Here is a 19,590-nt window from a genome sequence, read left to right as displayed (position 1 = left end):
TCTGAGATACCTAAGATGCTTAGGATATCTGCACAACCCCCCAGACATGACACAAGCCTTATAAGGGGCCCTCCTCCTCTGCCGTGGCAGCTGAAGGCCAGATGGGACATATTAGGTCATCTCCTATCTATTTAGGAAAATGAATTGGGACTTAAGTCTCCACTGATCAAAATGGGAGCCTAGGTATATAGACTGGGATCCGGTTTCTAAAATACTGCTGCCTCATGTCACCTCAGATGAGGAAGGTTGTGTAAGGAGTTGGAAATATGACAGGCTTTGAGGGAAACTGGCACCATTCTGGAGTGGCCATTGCAGGTCTAGGAAGATACTTCATGGTACTCAAAACAGCCACAATCAGGCAACTAAATTCCATCACATCATATAAGTATGCATCTTAGTTTCAAACTAAATCCCACTCCAATTAGACCAAGGCACACAGACGGTGGGATTTTTTTAAATGAACAAGTATTAGTTGTTAAATATTTAGCAAAACCAGTCTTTTTTCTTGTAAAGAGAAAGAAAGTTCTGGGAAACAGCCTGGATCCCAAAAGATTCAGGGCTTCCTAATAACTATGTAAAATGCTTCTGATCTACTTTAGTCATTTGAGAGAAAAGCCCATCTAACTCTGCTTACAATGAAGTAAATAAAACAAACGCTGGCCTGTGATACCCAGAAGGCCGTAAGGGTTTCCCTTCAAAGCCTTTATTTCTATAGAGCTCTGGATCCAACACTTCCAGAAAGATGAAGAAAGGAACTGGGAGGGAGCTCTGATGCCCTGTTTAAAAAGAGTAATTTATTGTCTTGGTGATCCAGAAGGCGTTGTATATTAGGACAGACAAAATCCCAAAGGAAATGGGGAAGAATCTGTACAACTACATGACTGTAACTGTCAGGTAAAACAGGCTCATGCATTTGCTGACCATCGGCAGTAGCAGACAAGGAGGGCTAGAATTTAGCTCCAGAAAATAATGATACAGCTTTGTGTGTGCTTACTGTTTCTGAATTAACAAAAAAGAAAAAGATGTCTTAGAATGGCTTGTGTCCCTCAGCCTAGCTCCTGAGCTCTGACACCCCTCTAATACTTCACCAATGCTCAGGACTAGACTACTGGGCGCTCCACATAGCACCACGTGGTTATAAAAAAAGTTATCAAGGCTGCAAAAATAATATAAAAGAAGGCGACTGTATAACCAGAAGTGTGAATGTATCAAATGTGCAACTCCCAGTAAAAGATTTGAGCAAGACTCACATAGGAGTTTTTTTCTGAAAGAGAAGGAGGTGACAAGATATGTTCTAGATTCCTGAACCACATGCTGTATTTCTATCTTTAAGTCATTTAAACCCTGCTTTTTTTGCATAGATGACAGAAATCAAGGTTCAGTCGTGCTTTAAAATCATATTATTCTATGGATAAGCAATGTTGGTGCAGGGCATAGAATGCAGAGAGCAGATTTCATGAACAGATCTCTGAAGCTTTTATTCCAGAATTACCACCAGGCCTGTAAAGATGAATTCCATTGCTTTCAACCCTGTATTATTGTGGTGCTTGGAACACCTAATTTCCAGGTGAGTATTTAGTCGCAGGGTCTACGGCACTGGCTGAGATAAGACTGATCTAGTTTGGACCCTTAGAAACATTGATCCCAGAATTTCTTCTCTCTTTAATAAAACACAGGGGAGAACAAATACTTAAGACAACATCTCCCTTTTGCTTTTCCTTTGAAATCACTCAGGATTAAAACCATTGCTGCCTGTTAGAGGGCATGAAAGAAACTTTAAGAAAGGAAAAATGAGAAAAGAAACACGAGCAAATGCTGCTGTTCTATCTTTTTTTCACTTACATATTCTTTTCTCTCCTTGCGTAGGCACAGATAGTAAGTGAATATAAACCACATACAGAAATAGTGACACTGTTAACCTGTGTCTTCGCCCTGCACTATTTTTCTTCTCAATTTCTTAATAAGCTAAAAATGTCTGTATATGCCTGATCCAGACTATTTTTAGTTTCTCAAACACCACAGAGCTCCCTCCACTTTTCTCTAGATTATTCTACAGCTTGCCATCTCCCTTTGTAAGAAAGCATTTCATTATATGATGCATGAAATTTCTGCTCCTTGATTATCTCTCATTACTTCTACTTATGCTCTTGCTCAATGTCCTAAATAATTCCTCTTGAGCTTGGCTGTCTTCTCCCTTAAATATTTGCACAATTGACTTGTGTCCCTGTTAGTCTTTTCTTAACGAAGTTAAGTTTTAGCAACAATAAATCACTCCTGAAGAATCAATCACTCCCAACTAACCCTACTCAGTACTTTGAACTTGTAGTCTAGTTCTAAAAAAATGTCCTGAAAGAAATATTTGCTACCAAAGCCTTATAAAGATGAACTACTTTGTTTCTGCACCATGGCACCAGGATCTGGCCCTTCTCATTGGCATCTCTCATAGCAACCTCATGTCTCACCATTTGCTTGGTTTATCTTCACATTACTACGGGATATAGATCTATACCTCCCTGAGGAAATACTTTTCATTTGTCCAAGCTCATTGTAGGGTTCTGGAAATTACTTTTATTCTCTTGATCTTGCTCTGTCTCCACTGTCATTTTCATGTTTTCTTCATTTACAACCAGTGGCAAATTTAATTTATGTTCACCTTCATCTCCCAGATCATTCATATGATTAAACAGAGCTCATTGTTTATTGCTTTTTTTTCTTATTCAGCAAGTATCAGCTATGTTGGGAATTACTTATTTAAAAATTAGTAGTTAGAATTCAGAGCTGAGGCAGTACTGCGACTGTGACAGATTAAAGGGTTTAACAAGAAATAATAACACAACTTTCTGTACAACATATTTGTCAAACACCTTTCATGACAAATATGTTTGAGTCCAACAGTAATCCCTGTGCCACAAGAACAGACCTCATCTCTTCCCAATTTAAGCTACTGCTGAGTAGTAGCACCCTTTGTTTATAGGTGTTCAGCTAATTTTCAGGAGAAAAAGAGAACATAGTCTATCTAAGCTAATTTGCATTCATTTTTAAAGTAAAAGCATTTTCTGTTAATATAAAATTAAATCCAAATTCCTTATAAGCTGCAGTTAGTACAAGAGCTTTCTTTTCATGGCTTTTTATTCTGTTTTTCTGTGGCAGTCTAGGGAGAACCCCATCTGAATGCGTTGCGTCCCTCCATCAGCCAAACTGCTGATTTCATTCTGTCACCGATACTTTCTGAATAACTTGTTCAGCTCAGAGATATTTTTTTCCATTTGGTTTCCATCCCTGGGTGACTGGCCAGGCTTGGCCTACCTATGCAACTTCTTCCCAATCCCTGTTGGCTGATCCATGGGCCACAGTAAAGAAAGCGGGATACATTCATAACATTCTGAAAGGATAATGTGTCTTTTTATTTAATTGGCAGGCATTGCATTGCTGGCAGGTAATATATTTTCCATTTAAATCTATATAATGATATTCCTAAAGTGTAAAAGTTAGTGGGCCCATGAGAGGAATGATGGGAACCAACTAAGACTGGACAAAAATCCCCACTCCTTACCCACCTCAAGCTAGAGATAAAGCCCAGCAAATGCAGTGGAACATCTACCTGTACTGTACGTGAGGACTTCCCTGCAGCCCTGCACCTGCAGGCTTTGAAATAGATTGCAGCCCCGTGGTTTAGGGAAAGCTTGGCTCTCACCTTTCTTCCCACAACATTTAAGCCCTCACACCTCGCAAACATTTTTGGAAGCAATTTGTACTCGGATGGTGTAGGACATGAAATGGAAAGAGGCTGGATGTCTGTGTAAGCCTAAAGCTGATTACTAATTCGTCACCCACATATCAGCTATCCCAGAATCACTAATCAGCAAAGAGTGGTACATGACAGCTTCAGAGCTTTTATAAAAGGAAAGCTGGAAGTAGTTTTGGAAAGTACTGTAGGAGTTTATTTTTCTTCCAGCAAATTTTCCCCCTGTAAAATTGGTTCTGAATTCATCACCCACACATGCTTTCCTGAATTCTAGTAACATTTTACATTTATTGGCATGAGGTTCAGGATAAGTTGGCTTTGTTTCTCCTCCCCACTGCCCCTGAGGAGTTATTCTGTCCACACCAAGTAATGGGCAAAAATGTTTAGCAGCAAGGATTGAAAGTTTAGCTGCTTATCTAGAAAAACAGGGCATGCCTGAAGTTATGGCAATGAAGTCGGCAGACAAAGCAGACTTCCTTCCAAGCCAATGCTGAAACACTGTTCCCTTCTGGTTCTCTGTGAAGCAGAAAAAGAAATATTTTTTTTTTCTGATATTCTAATATTTCTGAACTTCAGAAACGGCTATTTCTTTTGCCTGTGGTGTCTTTTTGAACAGACGAGCAAGCCCAGCAGTGCAGCAGTAGGTAGCCCGGCTGTTTCTGGCTGTGCAGTACTAAGCTAGCCCACAGTCTGCTCTGTGTAAGATCTGCTATGGTCTTGATATCCCCCATGCTCTGTGTTGGTTAATACAGACGAATGGAGCTGGACTTGAGCATTTCAAGTTCAAAACCTACGTGTCTTTCAATTTTCATAAATCCACCTCCACAGCTTCTATGCAGATCTAGGCGCCTATGTTTTAAGGTAGGCTTTCTCAGGCTTTCCTCCTCTGCTCCTGTTCCTGCCTGCTGGTATTTTTCTGGGTATTGTGCTGCCACAACTGGACTGCTTTTGTTCTTTGCTAACAAGGTCTTTCACATGCCAAAACACACCTCCCTGCCCTGCCCTGTGCTGCTCAGTGCACTTTGCCAGGTGCTGCGCTATTGCCTTCACAGTATAGGCCCTGTCTCATCCCCTCCTGCTGCCATGTCCTCCAGGACTTAGAGGTCTCTCCATATAACCACTTCAGTTTACATCCCTCCACAAAGCTTCCTTCTAGCCCAGCTTCACTTTTTTAAGGCAATATTGCCTGTACTGCCTATGCAAGAAGTGCCCAGTGTTGCACTGTCTGCATTTGAGTGGAGCAAGTAATGCCCCAAGAGGCTGACTTCAAATTATATACTATGCATATTTGGAAAATTGCATTTTATTAGCATCATGGCTTTTGTGTCTTTGAAAATTGGACTTAAAGGTTTTTTTTTTCCTCAGCAGTCATAGTGATGCCACTCAAATCGTGAGCAGAAGCAGTGAGTCTGATGTGAGTCACCTAACTTACAGAATCTCAGGTTTCAAATAAAACTATGAATTGCTGAGGAAGATCTTGAGACTGAAACATTGCTAGTATCTTATACATATCTATTTAACAGAACTCATCTTCACTGTGCACCCACCGTCTTAAACTGCAGACAAACATTTGCAACCAGTCTTACATCTCTGTTCAAACAGTTTTGCCATCTGCATTGCTGGTCTAGATGCAAGTATTTTCTCAGTGAAAAAATATAGCTTGGGCTTTACATGAGGTTAGATTAGATTAATGGTCCTTTCCAGTCGCAAATTCTATAAGGCTGTTCTTCTCCATGGTTGGTCTTTGAAGCATTTTTGATAGAGTTTCTTCAAGCAAGGCTGGCTTGTGTAACACATGACTGCAATGTTGATGAGAGGACATGGGAGAGGACATTCTGAAGCAGATCTAGGGATGGCTGACTTGTACGTCTGCAGCAGATTTGGCACATGTGGATGCATCAGATCAGAAGTGCCTGCACTGCGGAGTCTGCACATGCACCCACATAAGACAGCCCTCTGGCAGGTCTGCACCAGATCAATGCGCCCTCAACTGCGATAGCAGTTTTTCTCTGTGACATCCCATGTGAATGGGGTTAACTTCATGAAAAAAACCTGCAAAGCTATACCATCGCACTACCACGACTGTGTCCTTTTAAAAAACCTGTGTGGTACTTGACAATGGCTATAAACACCACCTCCTTAGGGATTCCCTTGTGCATTGTGTATTAATATAGGATTTGCACAGAGGGATCTAGAAATCCTGTTAAAACCCCTAGAAGTAAGCCTATACAAATAGTAAATAAAATTTATATACATGGATCAAAAGTCTCTATTACAATTCCTGTCAGTTCTGTGAAGCTACGTTTGGGATTCATTTGGCCCGTTACAATTATTTTCACATCTGAACACATCATAAAGTCTCTATAAAAAGATAAATTAAATGGGGAAGAGCAGCACAAAAATTATTTACTATAAATTATGAAATAAAACAAGATGATAGAAAAGTAATCTCTGCACAGATGAAGCACTAAAATATAATTAGTGAGACTCTGAAAAAGACTGAATATACCTGAAATAGCTTTAACATGTCTTGAATAAGATACGATCTCGGTATACTTTTAAAATCCCTGCTCAGCTCAAGTGAAAAAAAAAAAAAAAGCAAAGGAAAGGGAAAGAAAAGAGAGCACGTCAGAGAGATTGATCTATATGACTGGAAAGCTGAGAAGATTATTAATGGGATAAAGAACATTTCTGTTATAGGTTACAAGTCTGAAGGCAGTCCAGTATCACAGTGCCCCAAAGCACTGCTATGTCATATTTCAGATCAGATGACGATGGATGGATGGCCAGATGGAAGGAAGGAATCGGAAGCCCAGGATTTAAAAACATGATTTCCTAAGTTAGGCTGCTAAAACCATGACCTTATTTTCAAGTCATGAATCATTGCTAGTCTTACTGAATTGGACTCCTACGTCTTCTCTGCAAACTCACTAAAATGGATTTAAGTCACCTACTTTCAAAAGCCAGACAATAACTTAAACCTGCATTTTCCCTTTCCATAATGAAGTGAACTGAACCCTGGACTTTATTTTTGTTATGCACAGCTATCTGTGCTGTAATTTATTTTCACTTAATTAAATGGCTGGAACTTTCTAAGTTAAAGAACACTGTTAGGAGCCTGTAGACTAAAAATGATGGAAACAAGGAGGAAGACTATTTCCAACATCTGTAGTTCTGTTTGGGTGCACCACCACATCACCTGTCTGAAGTGACATCACAGTGACATCAGCAGTGTGGCACTCAAATGTACCCCTCCCGCAAACCAGAACTCTACCAGAAGTTTATCCGAGTCACTTAGCTTAAAAAAGCACAATAGAAAAAATAAAGAGGGTCTTATACTATATCCTGAAGGTAAAGTTCGTATAAACTGGACCTCTCAGCGGAGGCTGATCCCACCTGTCAAGGTGGCAGACAGGAAAGAAAAGACAAGTCTCTCAGGACAGAGACTTACTGGACATTATAGACCAAAATGAACATGCTTGAATTACAGATCAGAAGCCAGAGCAGCCAACAGAGAACAGTTGGAGCTATGTAAGCCTCCTGAGTCTCACACAACTAATTAAACATTCGGCCTCATTTTATTAGTGGCTGGTGCCCACATAAGCTCCTCAGTTTGGCCCCATTTAGGGAAGGCAATTGCAATCCAGTTTGGGATGGAGGTGGCATCAGTGTGTGTAATGAGAACTCACAAGAGTTAATAAATGCTTTAATCTCCTAGCTAAACAAAGATAGTGAAGGATCTCTCTGCCGCAGCCATTAGTTGAGACTTGAGCCATGGGGGATTCAAGAGCCCATCTAAGCGGCCGAACTCATTATGAAACAGCAGACACGCTGCTTCAGCTGAGAGATCGCACACGGCACCAGCTTAGATCTCTCTAGATATCCTCACCAGCCAATTTCACCTGTCTTGTGCTGCGGGAGTGCTGCCAGCATCCCCCTCTCATAGTCTGGCTCCAGGAACGCAGAGCATTTACCACTTAGCCTCATGACAGAGAGCATGTTACAAAGCTGAGCATCACCTCATCAGATGGCATTGCTTCTTAAAATACACTGCTACTCCCTCTGCCGAGCTCTTCCCTGATCACAGACCACTCATGCCGAACTTGAAAGAAATGTGTGGATAATTAATCAATAACACCAGGCTGACAACCTACAAAAAGTTGTATCAGGAGTAGTGTGGCCAGCAGGAGCAGGGAAGTGATTGTGCCCCTGTACTGGGCACTGGTGAGACCACACCTTGAATACTGTGTTCAGTTTTGGGCCCCTCACTACAGGAAAGACATTGAGGTGCTGGACTGCTCCCAGAAAAGGGCAACAAAGCTGGTGAGGGGTCTGGAGCACAAGTCTTATGAGGAGCAGCTGAGGGGACTGGGGTTGTTCTGCCTGGAGAAGAGGAGGCTGAGGGGAGACCTTATCGCCCTCTACAACTGCCTGACAGGAGGCTGTAGCGAGGTGGGGGTCGGCCTCTTCTCCCTGGTAACGGACAATAAGATGAAGAAAAATGGCCTCAAGTTGTGCCAGGGGAGATTTAGGTTGGACATTAGGAAAAATTTTTTCAATGAAAGGGCTGTCAAGCATTGGAACGGGCTGCCCAGGGAAGTGGTCGAGTCCCCATCCCTGGAGGTGTTTAAAAGATGGGTAGATGAGGTGCTTAGGGACATGGTTAGGTGGTGGGATGGCAGGGTTAGGCTAATGGTTGGACTTGATGATCTTACAGGTCTTTTCCAACCTAAATGATTCTATGATGCCTTATGTCCGACAGGTGTCAAAACGCAACATCTGAAAGGGCCAAAACTGTCATCAGAGTTTTATATATGGCCTAGAAAAGGCCATGACCAGCCATTAAGGAAACAGTTTCTGTAGGTGTGCCATACCTGTAACCATACTGAGTGAGCTCAAAGGAAGAAAGCAAGTGTTAAATGATGACAGAAAAGCATTGTCATTAGTTTGAGTTAAAATTAGTTATCCTGGAAAGGGTGTTTGACGATTAATGTTTTCACAGTACTCTGCAAGTGCAAGGACTTATGAGTTATAGATTATGATAAAAATACTCACGATGTTCCTCATGTATTTCAACATTATTGTCAGACGGGTACTCTCGTAGGATATGACTAATTGTACTCCAGGCTTATGATCAGTTGACTGAGGACCTAAAGAAGGACAGATAGTTTGATTTTTTTAGTTAACAACTCAGTAGAAGTACATCTGTAAAATATTGCAGTACACATGAACTAATATGTAAGAAGAACCTATTGTGTGCTTAAATCAGGGAGGAAATTAGAAAACACTGATAAGGGGTGTGATGGAAGAAAGTGGTCTGACATGCAGAGCTCATTTTCTTCCCTGTTTATAGACTGACAGTGAGAGTTTTTGTTTTCTAATTGCCATCAATCTGAATTTCAGTGGGAAATTTATGCTTGAGTAACAAATAATTGGGGGTTTTTTTTGGCAACCATCAATGACACTAGTCAGTATGGTTGCAATTCTATCTGGTTAAAAACACTGGATTTTTCAGTTCCCAGTAGGGGGGGAAAAAAAAAAAAAAAAAAGATCAAGCCTCCAGACCAGTGCCAAAACAACTGTTACAGAAACAACATCTATATCACATATAAATTCTCCCTTCCTCATTCTGTATTTTTCCTCTTCCAGGCTGGTTTTCATGCAACTCATTGCTTTCAAAGATTTTTCTGCTAAGATGCATTTACAGAGTTTGATTCTGTTCCCACTGAAAAAAACATTTTTTTCAGTTTCCAAGTGAGAAGGATCAGTCTTATAATGTGGAAGACATGACTAAGCATATCCCATTCCTTCTTTCTGCTGGAGGCATTGAGCCAGCTGTCTTCACTGCCAAAAAGGTGTGTCCCTGAAGTTGGGTAAGTAACGTGGCTTACCTGCCCTACAGAGACAGCAGAGAAAATACAGATGGCTTTTACCAGTGTATACCAGGTAATGATGAACACAACCACCTCTCCTCGATATCTATCTGACCTTCTCGTTGCGCACTGTTCAGCCTGACCAGGGTGGACGTGACCCATTTTGTGCCACTTGGTGTGAGACCCGGGGCTCTCCCCACGTGGTCATCGTCAGAGGCAGTCCAGGCACTGCCAGTGTGAACTAGCCTGGTTTTACTTATGCAAACAGGGCTTCATTTAATTAGACCAGAGCTGCATTACAGCCACTATCATATAATTACTATATTTGGAAAAATAAGCCCTCGGTCCTGCTAACCTTATGACAAAACAGTGATCTCCCATGAGTGGGGCTCTGTTCTGCCCGCCTCCCTGTTAAAGAAGTAGCTGACCTTGAGGCCTCAGACAGAAAAGTCCTGCTCCCCTGCACGCACATTGGCATCCGCCGCTGACGCACTGGCCTTAAAAACCACCGGCAGGCGAGTTAACGACACGAAGCAAAACAATACAGTGGCAATTAATTCTTTAAATAGCAATGTATCTCTTAAGAAGCAGAAGGAATGAGGAAGGATGACGAGAACAAAAGAACTCTCATCACACGTGGGGGTTACGCGCTAGCAAGAAGAGGCTTTTTAGAGCGTACGAGGACCGTTCATCCCCAGTAGCAGGCAGGGTTCCCACGCCTTCCTTTCGGCCCCAGCAGACACTTGTGCACTCTCTGCCGCGCTCCCGCTCTCTCTTTTCCACACGAGAACCAGAGCTGCTGCAGCCAGGGTTGTGAGAGCAAGAAATCAAACTCCCTCTCCTCAGCCTTTACTCTGTTATTCAGCAGAGGAGGCAGCAGAGGGGAAGTTATAATGAATAAGCCACGTTGGCTCTATTTTTCTGAAGAAACCAAATGTGTAACCTCTGGAGTGAACAGAGGCTAAAAAAACCTACTAAGCCGATAGAATTACAGTGGTGTCGTGTACTATTGACAGCCAGAGAGGTAGTGCAATTGCCATTTATCCCTAGGAAAGGAATTCAAATGAATTAAAGATAACACAGTGTGTACATACAACCGCCATAATATAATTTTTCCAGGCAGCCTGGATATCAACATGTCTGAGTTTCTGATGTTTGGACTGGAACTTTAGACTATGATTCCATCTCCAATTTCTTCCCTTTAGAGACTACAAAAATACATTTTTAATCACAACCTAATTAGAGAAGGGCCTGAAACAGACTCTTGAAGAATTGAAATCTTACGAAGTAATCACTAAGCTGGGACTTAGAAGACCGAGGTGCAGGTCTTCATTTGTTATTCTCCTTTATGAACTTTGACAAGTCTTTTAGCCAGCCTGTACCTTATTTCATTTCTTGTTGTATGCAAATAAGGACAGGGGTGATAGGGGATGAAAACTCCATGAACCAGACAATGCTTAGCTTTTTCCAGAGTAACAAAAAGCCCACAAAAATAATTTCGTCCCACCATCATGCAAAGCCACTTTACCATATGTTTTTTAAGCTGTGGGTCCTTTTCCCTTTACATTGCAACAGGAAAGGTAGAATCCTAGACCATTAAACACAGCGTAACACCAGGGGAGTTGTGTTTTAACATAACGGCACAATTCACTTGCGGGGCTCTGTTAATTTTGTGAATTGCAGTGGGTCATCTTGAGCGGTTTAGCAAGAGCAACAGAATTCAGAGGCTAAATTGCATCATTAGAATTCAGCTGAACACTGTGCCTCCCCTCTCCTACCAGCACTGCCAGTGCCTTTTTCTGCATTACTTAAGTTTTATAGTGTGAGTGCTTATATCCAGTCAAGGAATTTCTCTGTGGGAGTTGACATTTTCAGTTAGAAAAAAAATAAATGTAAATAAGTTTCTAACAAAGTTGAAAATAATGAAAAACATAGGAGGGGAAAATGCATTTCTAATTGAGTATGTAAAATGAAGTCTGAAGCAGACACTGTGGGCACGGCTATTACAAAAATATTTGTTCTTGCTATGTAATAAATTGAGTACTAATGGAAAAAATAAAAAAAAAATAAAAGGAAGGAAAAGAAAAAAATAACAATCTGATAAACATGGAAGAAACTTCTATTGCTTATATTTCATAATAAAAACCAGTTACTGTTAGCTACACTCAGCTGCTATATTTTAGGTTTCCCACATTCAGTGCTAAGTCATAGCCTCTTTGAAGTCTAGGTGATTTTAGCTTCAAATGATAATAAAATACGCATACAATAATTACTTCCAGTCTATCCAGCTTGGGCAGATGGACTTGAGCTCAGGCCCTGCATTTTTAGGAACTGTCATGCTCTACTTGCACTCCATTATAAGCAAAGACCAAATGCTGCTCTGCTGTAGATACAGCACAAAGCTCCACTGACTTCAGCCGAAGCAAGATTTCCCTTCTAGGGATTGATTCTTCGTGCACTGGTGTCAATGCAAAAGCTGTCAAATACCAAACGAGGACCCTGGAGCACTCGTACCATTTTTCTATATGACTTGTGCCTGCGTGTCCCAGCACTCTGCAGTGGGAGTCAGCCATCAATCCCTACTGCAGAAAAAAACTCAAACACTGTGCCAGTTTGTAATCTCTTTTATTAAGCAGCATAAACACTAGAAAACTGTGGGTCCTTTTTTTCTTTTCAAATGACACAATTAAGGCAATTAGTGTTCAAATTTCTACTGAAGGTGGAATGATCTTCGGAGTAGTCAAGTATGTGGTTCTTTTCTTTATCTAGGTGGTCTTTTCTAGCATGTTGGAGAACTACCAGCTCTATATTCTATCATTTCTGCAATGTTTTCATTAGCAGCATTTTAAAATAAGCTCCGCATTACGCTTTGCACAACGCACGAGAAATATAAGCAGCAAGGAAGATGCCACACAGAAGACTGACAAGATCAATAGGGAAACTATAATTTAATAATACATTGCATTTCACACGTGGACTGCAGAGCAAGAGTGAAAACACCAATTAACTAAGCGTCACAGCACTACTGTTAGGGAGTTAAATATTATTCTGTATTCTACACTCTCATATTTTTCTTAGACCTTTCTTCTTGGTGACAGCCTGTTTTGACATCTGGCACCAAAGGGTACTGGAACCTGTTTGGTTTTCCAGGGCCAGGGTTGAATGCCCCGAGCCAACCATCTGCCTGCTTTAGCTACAGCCTGGGTTTATGAGCCTCCGATGTACCCAACTTCAGACAGTCAGCTGTAAATACATTAACCGACTATCCCACTGGTTTTGTCCCACAAGCCAGCAAGAGGTGCTTACAGCCAGCAAAACAGCCTAAATGCAACTAAAGAAGGAACATCACTGGTGGCAAAAGATTTACATCGAGAATGAGCAACTGCAGCAGACCGAAATGCTACGTAACACGAGCAAAATAGCCTGGACACCTCAGGGACCATTCGTGAGGACTGTGATTCTGCATGGAGAGGCATACCATACTTTTGGGAAAGCTTGGATCTTCCTTTAGAAGGACACAAAGCCAGTTCCTCTACTGCACTAAATGGACAGAAGCCCACTGAAATGCAGTCAAACATGCCAGACCTGGACCTGGGTTGTGCACTGTTATAACCAGTAGCAGAGACTTCATGATTTCATAACTTTGGCAAAAACAGTCTGAATTATTAATATTTTCAGGAGATACAAACTCAAGAAAAATAAACAAGATTGATACAAAAATATTTTTGATAGATTTTCTTTCTTTTTTTAAAGGGCCTTTATAAAAGGCTGTCTGTGAAATCATTCCTGATACCTGCTCTCAGTCCCTTGTAGTGAGTTTGGTATAATGAAATGCTGACAATATTCAGTATAATTCAGAATTCACCCCATTGGGAGTACTGAATCAGTATTCATGTCAAAGTAAATTTAGCACTGATTTTTAATCTCTTCATTGCTAGAAGCACAGTACAAATTCATAAATTTTAATTTTTATTTTACTTTAGTAAGTGTAATTACCTACAACATTTATAAATTAAAGCAGGGTAAGGGAAAGCTGCTGTCTTGATCAAAATTCATAACCTGCTTCTATTGGGCATTCATTTTATTTTATATTGATCCTAACTAAGAGACAGATGATTTGCTTGCGTAAAGGCTGAGAAAGAAATCACCAGATTCGTGGAAAGCTACAGCCCATATTAAACCTGAGTTATTCTTCAAAGCAGGCAAAAATTAAGGCCCTTATAAGCTCATAAAGCAATGAAAGCTGTGGGGGAAGGATGTATTCTTTTCATGGAAATTGCCTCTCTCCTGCAGGCTCAGTGAACTTAATTCCTGCCCCAGAGTGACTACAGCGTTACTGCAGGGCTTCCTTTCAAATCAAGAGTGTTTTCAGGGCACCCTAAGCAGACAAGAGCCTCCAGAGACACTCTGCTCTTCCCAGAAAATCCTTGTTTGCTACCTGGCAGCTTGGCATGATCAGCCACCTCCTGCCTTAGCTGGACTTGTGTCTTCTCCTTCTCCCAGGATGGATGATAACAGGGTGCAGAATGCCATGCAGCAAAGATCTAAGTGAGCTAGCTAGGGTATGGCAGCAGCCCAACTCCAACAACGAGGGGCAAAGCATAAGCTAACATATATGAAAATAATGTTTCAGGTGAGTGGCTAGCACATGCGTAGCCGGTCTTCCTCTGAGAGCTGAGCTAGCTCATTTACAGCTAAGCTCACCTACTTCCACAGTTCACTGCAATCGACTGTCAACCAGGCGCATTCCCTTCCTCGCTGACCAGAAGTGGTGCCATACCCAGAGCAACTCAGTCCATTATTCTTGTTCTCTGTTTTTACGGAGTCTAAACATATTGAGTCCTTATTTGGAAATTGACATTCTATCAGTAAATGATAGCAATGAATTTTCTATGCCAAAGGGAGGTAGTTTTTTTGTTTTGTTTTGTTTTCTCCCACATTAAACAAAGGTTTTGCCCTGAGTCTAGAATTGAAGTGTACAAACTTTAAAAGGCAGAGTTCCTGAGCAGTAAAAAAAAAAAAAATCCCTCTGTAACCATACTGCTTGAGGCCAGAGACACATTAATCTCCCCTGACCATGTTGTGACCTTCACTTCCACTAACTGTATAGCGAACCAGCAGATTGGGTTACCTGTCACATAGCTTTCATCAAACACCTACTAAACACATTCTTACCTCTGTTTCTCTATTCTCTTCTCTGATTTTGATGTCACAGACAACAAAAATAAGGGCTTATCTCTCAGACTATATTGGCTTGGGACACCACGGTAAGAATTATGAGGCTGTAATTTATTTCTCAACTTTATTACAGACCCAGTTCATGCTTTTGCATAAGGCTTTTCCACCCAGATTCTCTGTAATAATTAGGCACCTAAACATTAGTGAAACATCAAAATCCTTCTGAAAATCTGGGACTTTAACTCCCTTATGCCTCAGCTTACTCTCACATGTCTCTGTATCTTTGGCTAAAGAGTCTGCAGAGAGAGGCAGCACTCGGGGCCAGACTACATGTTACATTTGAATTCTGGTTTAGATTTTATGTGACAAGATTTAGCCTTATGTATGTTCCTAACACCTAGGGCATCTCTGCATTATCTCCTCATTCCTCTGTAAATGTTAGAGCAACCATTAGTAATTTCCAATAGTCATAATGGATTCAATAAGATAATGGCATACCCTAATCAAATAAACTCTACACAGGGGGAATCTTCTAAAGGCTGAGAAGCCAGAATGGGATTTATTTTGTTCTGATGGTTTAAAAAGAATGGCCCCAGCAAAAAAGATAATGAAACCCCTGTCTGCAGGGAGATTAAATTAACTTAATGGACATGCAAACTAAACATGCAGAGATACTTGCACTTCTTTCTGAAACGCGGATAACTGGTGATCTTGCAAGCTATCTTAACACTTGGAGCCCATAACCACCAGCTGAATTGCTGTGGTGCAGAGTGCAGCTGCAGGCTTCTTTATGAGATTTTATTTTGCCTAAAAACTGACTATGGAAGATTATTTTCAGTGCAGAACTAGCGCAGTGGAAGACAATAAACATTCACAGTTTACATTTTATGGTTTATGCTTTGGCTCTTAATGCTGTAATGCCAGAGATTACATTAAATTAGGTGCTGGACAGAAGAGGGAAATGGGTTAAGTGTTTAGATAGGCTAAGGGAACAGTGCAGAATCTCATTTAGTAAGAATTGAATTACCACTATCATTAATAATGTATGCCTAGGCATTAACATAATGTTCTGTTATTTACCTGCTCCACTCATTGTGAAAATGACTTTAGAAGTCATGTCTGATTTTCTTCGCTTGTCCGAGCACACATTGTGCTTTGTCACGACTCAGATCCTTTCCTACAGATTCTTCTCTGAAGATTTAGTTTTGTACAACAACAAGAAACTTGCCATAGTTAGTGTAAATAAACTCTTACTTTGCACATAGGTACGTTTATTCAAAAAGAAACGAAGCAAGGCTGAGGAGAATATGTCAAAGTGAAAGAAAGCTACACGTCACATGAGAAACACACTTTCAGAGACCTTGAGAAATCGGGAATTATTTGTTGGTATCTTTATGTCTTCAAAAAAAAGCCCCCTAAACACTTTAGACTCACTTCTGCATTACTATGTTAAATATCATCAAAGAAGTCCTTCTTAGGAAACAAGCAAGATTGGTAATTCACATACCTAAGGTCACAGATGATGAATCTTCTGCCAAGGTATTTTTGGACCAATTCAGGAAGAAGCTGAGTACAACCTCATTCTGAAAGAAAATAAAAATACTTTAGGGAATATCATATGTTATGCTCTGTTCCTTAAATTATTCCCCTCTGAGCAGATTGCTGGTACCATTCTAATGTATATATTAGAGTCAGCAATGAAGAGGAGCCTGTCCCCTCTGACCATGGGCAAGGACCCCAGGGAATGACTTCTACTCAGGCACTGGGAGGACAGCGGTGCCCCTTCCCAGCGGGGCAGGGACGCTGCATTGGGGCCCACCTGGCCCTTTCCTGACAACACGCCTCCAAACAGCCACGTGCCACGCCGGCCGTAGATTTGCATTCTTGCCTGATCTCCAGTGTCTTGAGATACGTATTAGCAGCCAGGACTACTTTTACAGAGCAGCCCATCTGTGAAACAAATGCAGGGGAACATCTTTACGGTGTATTACTGTGTAGTCAGCATGAAACTTGCCCTTGGCAAAGGACCAATCCCAAGGATCTGACCTAATGTGTGTCTCCCCGAGGCTTAGCTACTACGCTCACCTCCCTCACATGGCAGCTTAATGGACACTCACGCTGAAAAGCTCCGTACAGAATAAACTCCCACCAGAAACCAACAGGGAGTAAAAGGGATGATCATATTTCGCCATCTTGTTTAAAAAGGGTAATCCACCTTATCTACTGCACTATAACTTTTATTTTTATGTACTGACCTGTACTGCTCTAGTGAACATATATAACAGGTAGTTACGTTCAGCTGTAGAGAATTAAAACAATAAACCAATCCCCAGATTTGAGTATGGTGCAAGGCAGTAAAAATGTGAAGTCTGAAATGGACGCTTATGATTCTGAATCAAAGGTGGACAGTAATTGCATTTTACTACCTTTTCATAAAGCTGTATTTCAGAATGGCTATTCTTTAAGACGGTTAGAATTGCTACATTCATACTGATGTTACTTGGACTGACACTGTAATGAATGGGTAGAACACGAGACTTTTCAGATTCTAGCATTAAAACATCAACGTTGTTTTTTCCTGGGCCATGGCAAATAATGTGTGTCTCTTATCGTCGAGATGTACTTCATATAGCATTTGTCTTGTTTCAGTTTGACAAGATGTGGCATGATTTGTGCAAGGAAAAAAGAAAAGGAAGAGTTTAGTGACAAATGCAGCTAGTGAGGAGTTAATGTGGTTACAGCAGACAGAGGAACAAGATGTGTATGTTCAGCACAGAGATAAGATTTAGCAATCTGGTTTTATTTTAGCAGTTGCCTTTTATTTTTCATTCTACTGTTTGGAGTTTTTCCCTCCCACACTGTTCTTTTCCTTAAACAAAAAATAAGGAAAAAAAAAAAAAAAGATAAACCAACAGAATTGTTTTTCTTGAACTGAATGACAAATCCTTAAGCTATTAGCAGTGGACTGCCAATATACCTGTCTGTTCTGAGCGTGACTAATTATTCTCTCATCTCATGAAGACAGCTTACTGGGGAAAGCCCATACACCTGCTTCAGCTTCCAATAGCTTTAAACAGCCGAGTTATTCCCTGTGGGACCTCCATGTGCTCTTTCAGCACAAGTCCCAAGTGTAGGAAATCTCAGGGTTTGAAAGAATATAGTTTTGGCAACTCAGCCTTTATTTGACAGCATGAAAATAAGCAGAGAAACTTAAGTAGCCCTTCGAGTTCAAAGATCTTCAGAGAAGTAGGCAGGAGGTGGAAGGAAGGATGCACTAACTGACTTGAAAGAGAAATAAAAAATTCCACGCTGAGCAGCCTGGTGTTCTGCTTCCTCTCCGCTTTCTCTTTCAGCAATAAATGGAAATATATGAACAGAGAGGTTTGTAAACAGGAGGTGCAAAGATTGTTTCAGGTGATAGTTCCAAATTCTGATTTCTAAGGGAGACAACACTCTGAAAAAGAAATGGCATTTGGCTTAAGTACCAAAGTGGAATTTGTGCAGGTATTACATCAGGCGTGAACACGACAGGCACGTACACTGCTGGTGCCACAGCACTGATTTCAAAGCTTTCCCTGTCTGTGTGTCCATTGTACTCAGCAGATATTGAAGCACATGGGGAAGCAGCAAGGCTAATGATGGCAAATGGAACGCAAACCCATAACTGAACAGGTCATGCTGCAGGGGCAGATGTAGCAGTCTATCCAGGGCAAAGCACTTCAAAAGCAATGGGGGAGATCTCCTATGTGTTTGTGGCAATAAGCATTTTGCATACTGTTATTCATAAGGCAGCAATTTCTCCCCAAACTGTGTTAATCTGCCTGCTGCGGAGTCCACTGTTTAGATTTCCACCAGCAAAATGTGTAAGTACCTTCTTAAGTTCACCCTTTGTCAGCAGACCTCCAAAGCACACGCTGAACTTCCAGGCGATTCCTAAATTAATGGGACTTCAAACAATTGGACCCCAGTCAATGGGACTGAAGCATATGCTTAGAGTTAAGCATGCATCTAATTACACTGCTAAATAGAAACAGACACATCAGAGCTTTGAGCATATGCATGATCAAAAGCACACTGTATTTAGGTGGATAGAGTCCACTTCGAAACAAGCAAGTGCTGTTAAAAAGATGTGACCATAGGTGGGAATCTTAGAGACCCTGTGAGAGTCTTGGCAGACAGGCAGGCAGAGGATGACCACAAGCACTCACCTACCCTTTTTCCCCCTGGAATTCTTACCTTTAAATTGGTAAATGGAAATTCCCTAAAATACTGCCCATTTAGGGATTTTTAGGAAAGCCTCCTATCATTTGTCTAACCATTCTTACCTAGTAAGACAACAAACTTTAATGGGTAATGTCGGTATTTTTCCAGGTCACTCAATAGCATTAGCCTACTGGGGAGCAGCCAGGTATGTACAGGTGTGCCGGTGTTAGTCTGGCTAGAACTCATGCATGACCTTTTTTCAGCCATTGAACTCAAAAGGGACAAATTCCACCTTCACTTACACTGGGATACAACTGAAATAAGCAATTTCAGTGGCATCGGGGGAGCTGGCACAGCCCTGCACCACTGTGGCATGGTAGAATTCATCTACTGCTCTCCATCAGAGACTAACTAGAAAGGCACTCTGCTGTTAGTGAAACGCAGCCAGATTTCAAGCCAGATTTAATTTCATTAGACAGAAAAGCAGCCTCTCCTCTGCTTTCAGCTTTCTTTTCAGCTGTGTTAGAGTAGATTTGGGGTCAGAGAACACCCATGCACCTGTTATACTTTAACAGGATGGAGAATCAGCAG

The 19,590-nt window shown here is 41.2% G+C and overlaps 1 protein-coding gene across 1 annotated transcript in view; it reads right to left on the bottom strand.

Annotated features, from left to right (window-relative positions):
• The window catches only part of PIK3C2G (phosphatidylinositol-4-phosphate 3-kinase catalytic subunit type 2 gamma), a 199,628-nt gene that overhangs the window by 12,760 nt on the left and 167,278 nt on the right, over positions 1-19,590 (bottom strand). Inside the window, exons 31-32 of the mRNA XM_009648693.1 lie at positions 16,304-16,379; positions 8,801-8,895 (exon numbers count right to left, since the gene is read on the bottom strand). Of these exons, the coding sequence (XP_009646988.1) occupies positions 8,801-8,895; positions 16,304-16,379 (171 nt within the window). The remainder of the gene's footprint in view (positions 1-8,800; positions 8,896-16,303; positions 16,380-19,590) is intronic.

Source organism: Egretta garzetta, unplaced genomic scaffold (genome assembly GCF_000687185.1).
Source record: "Egretta garzetta isolate BGI_Z169 unplaced genomic scaffold, ASM68718v1 scaffold81, whole genome shotgun sequence".
Classification (NCBI taxonomy): Eukaryota; Metazoa; Chordata; class Aves; order Pelecaniformes; family Ardeidae; genus Egretta; species Egretta garzetta.
Note: the sequence above shows the minus strand (reverse complement) of the source record. Positions and strands in the feature narration are given on the sequence as shown.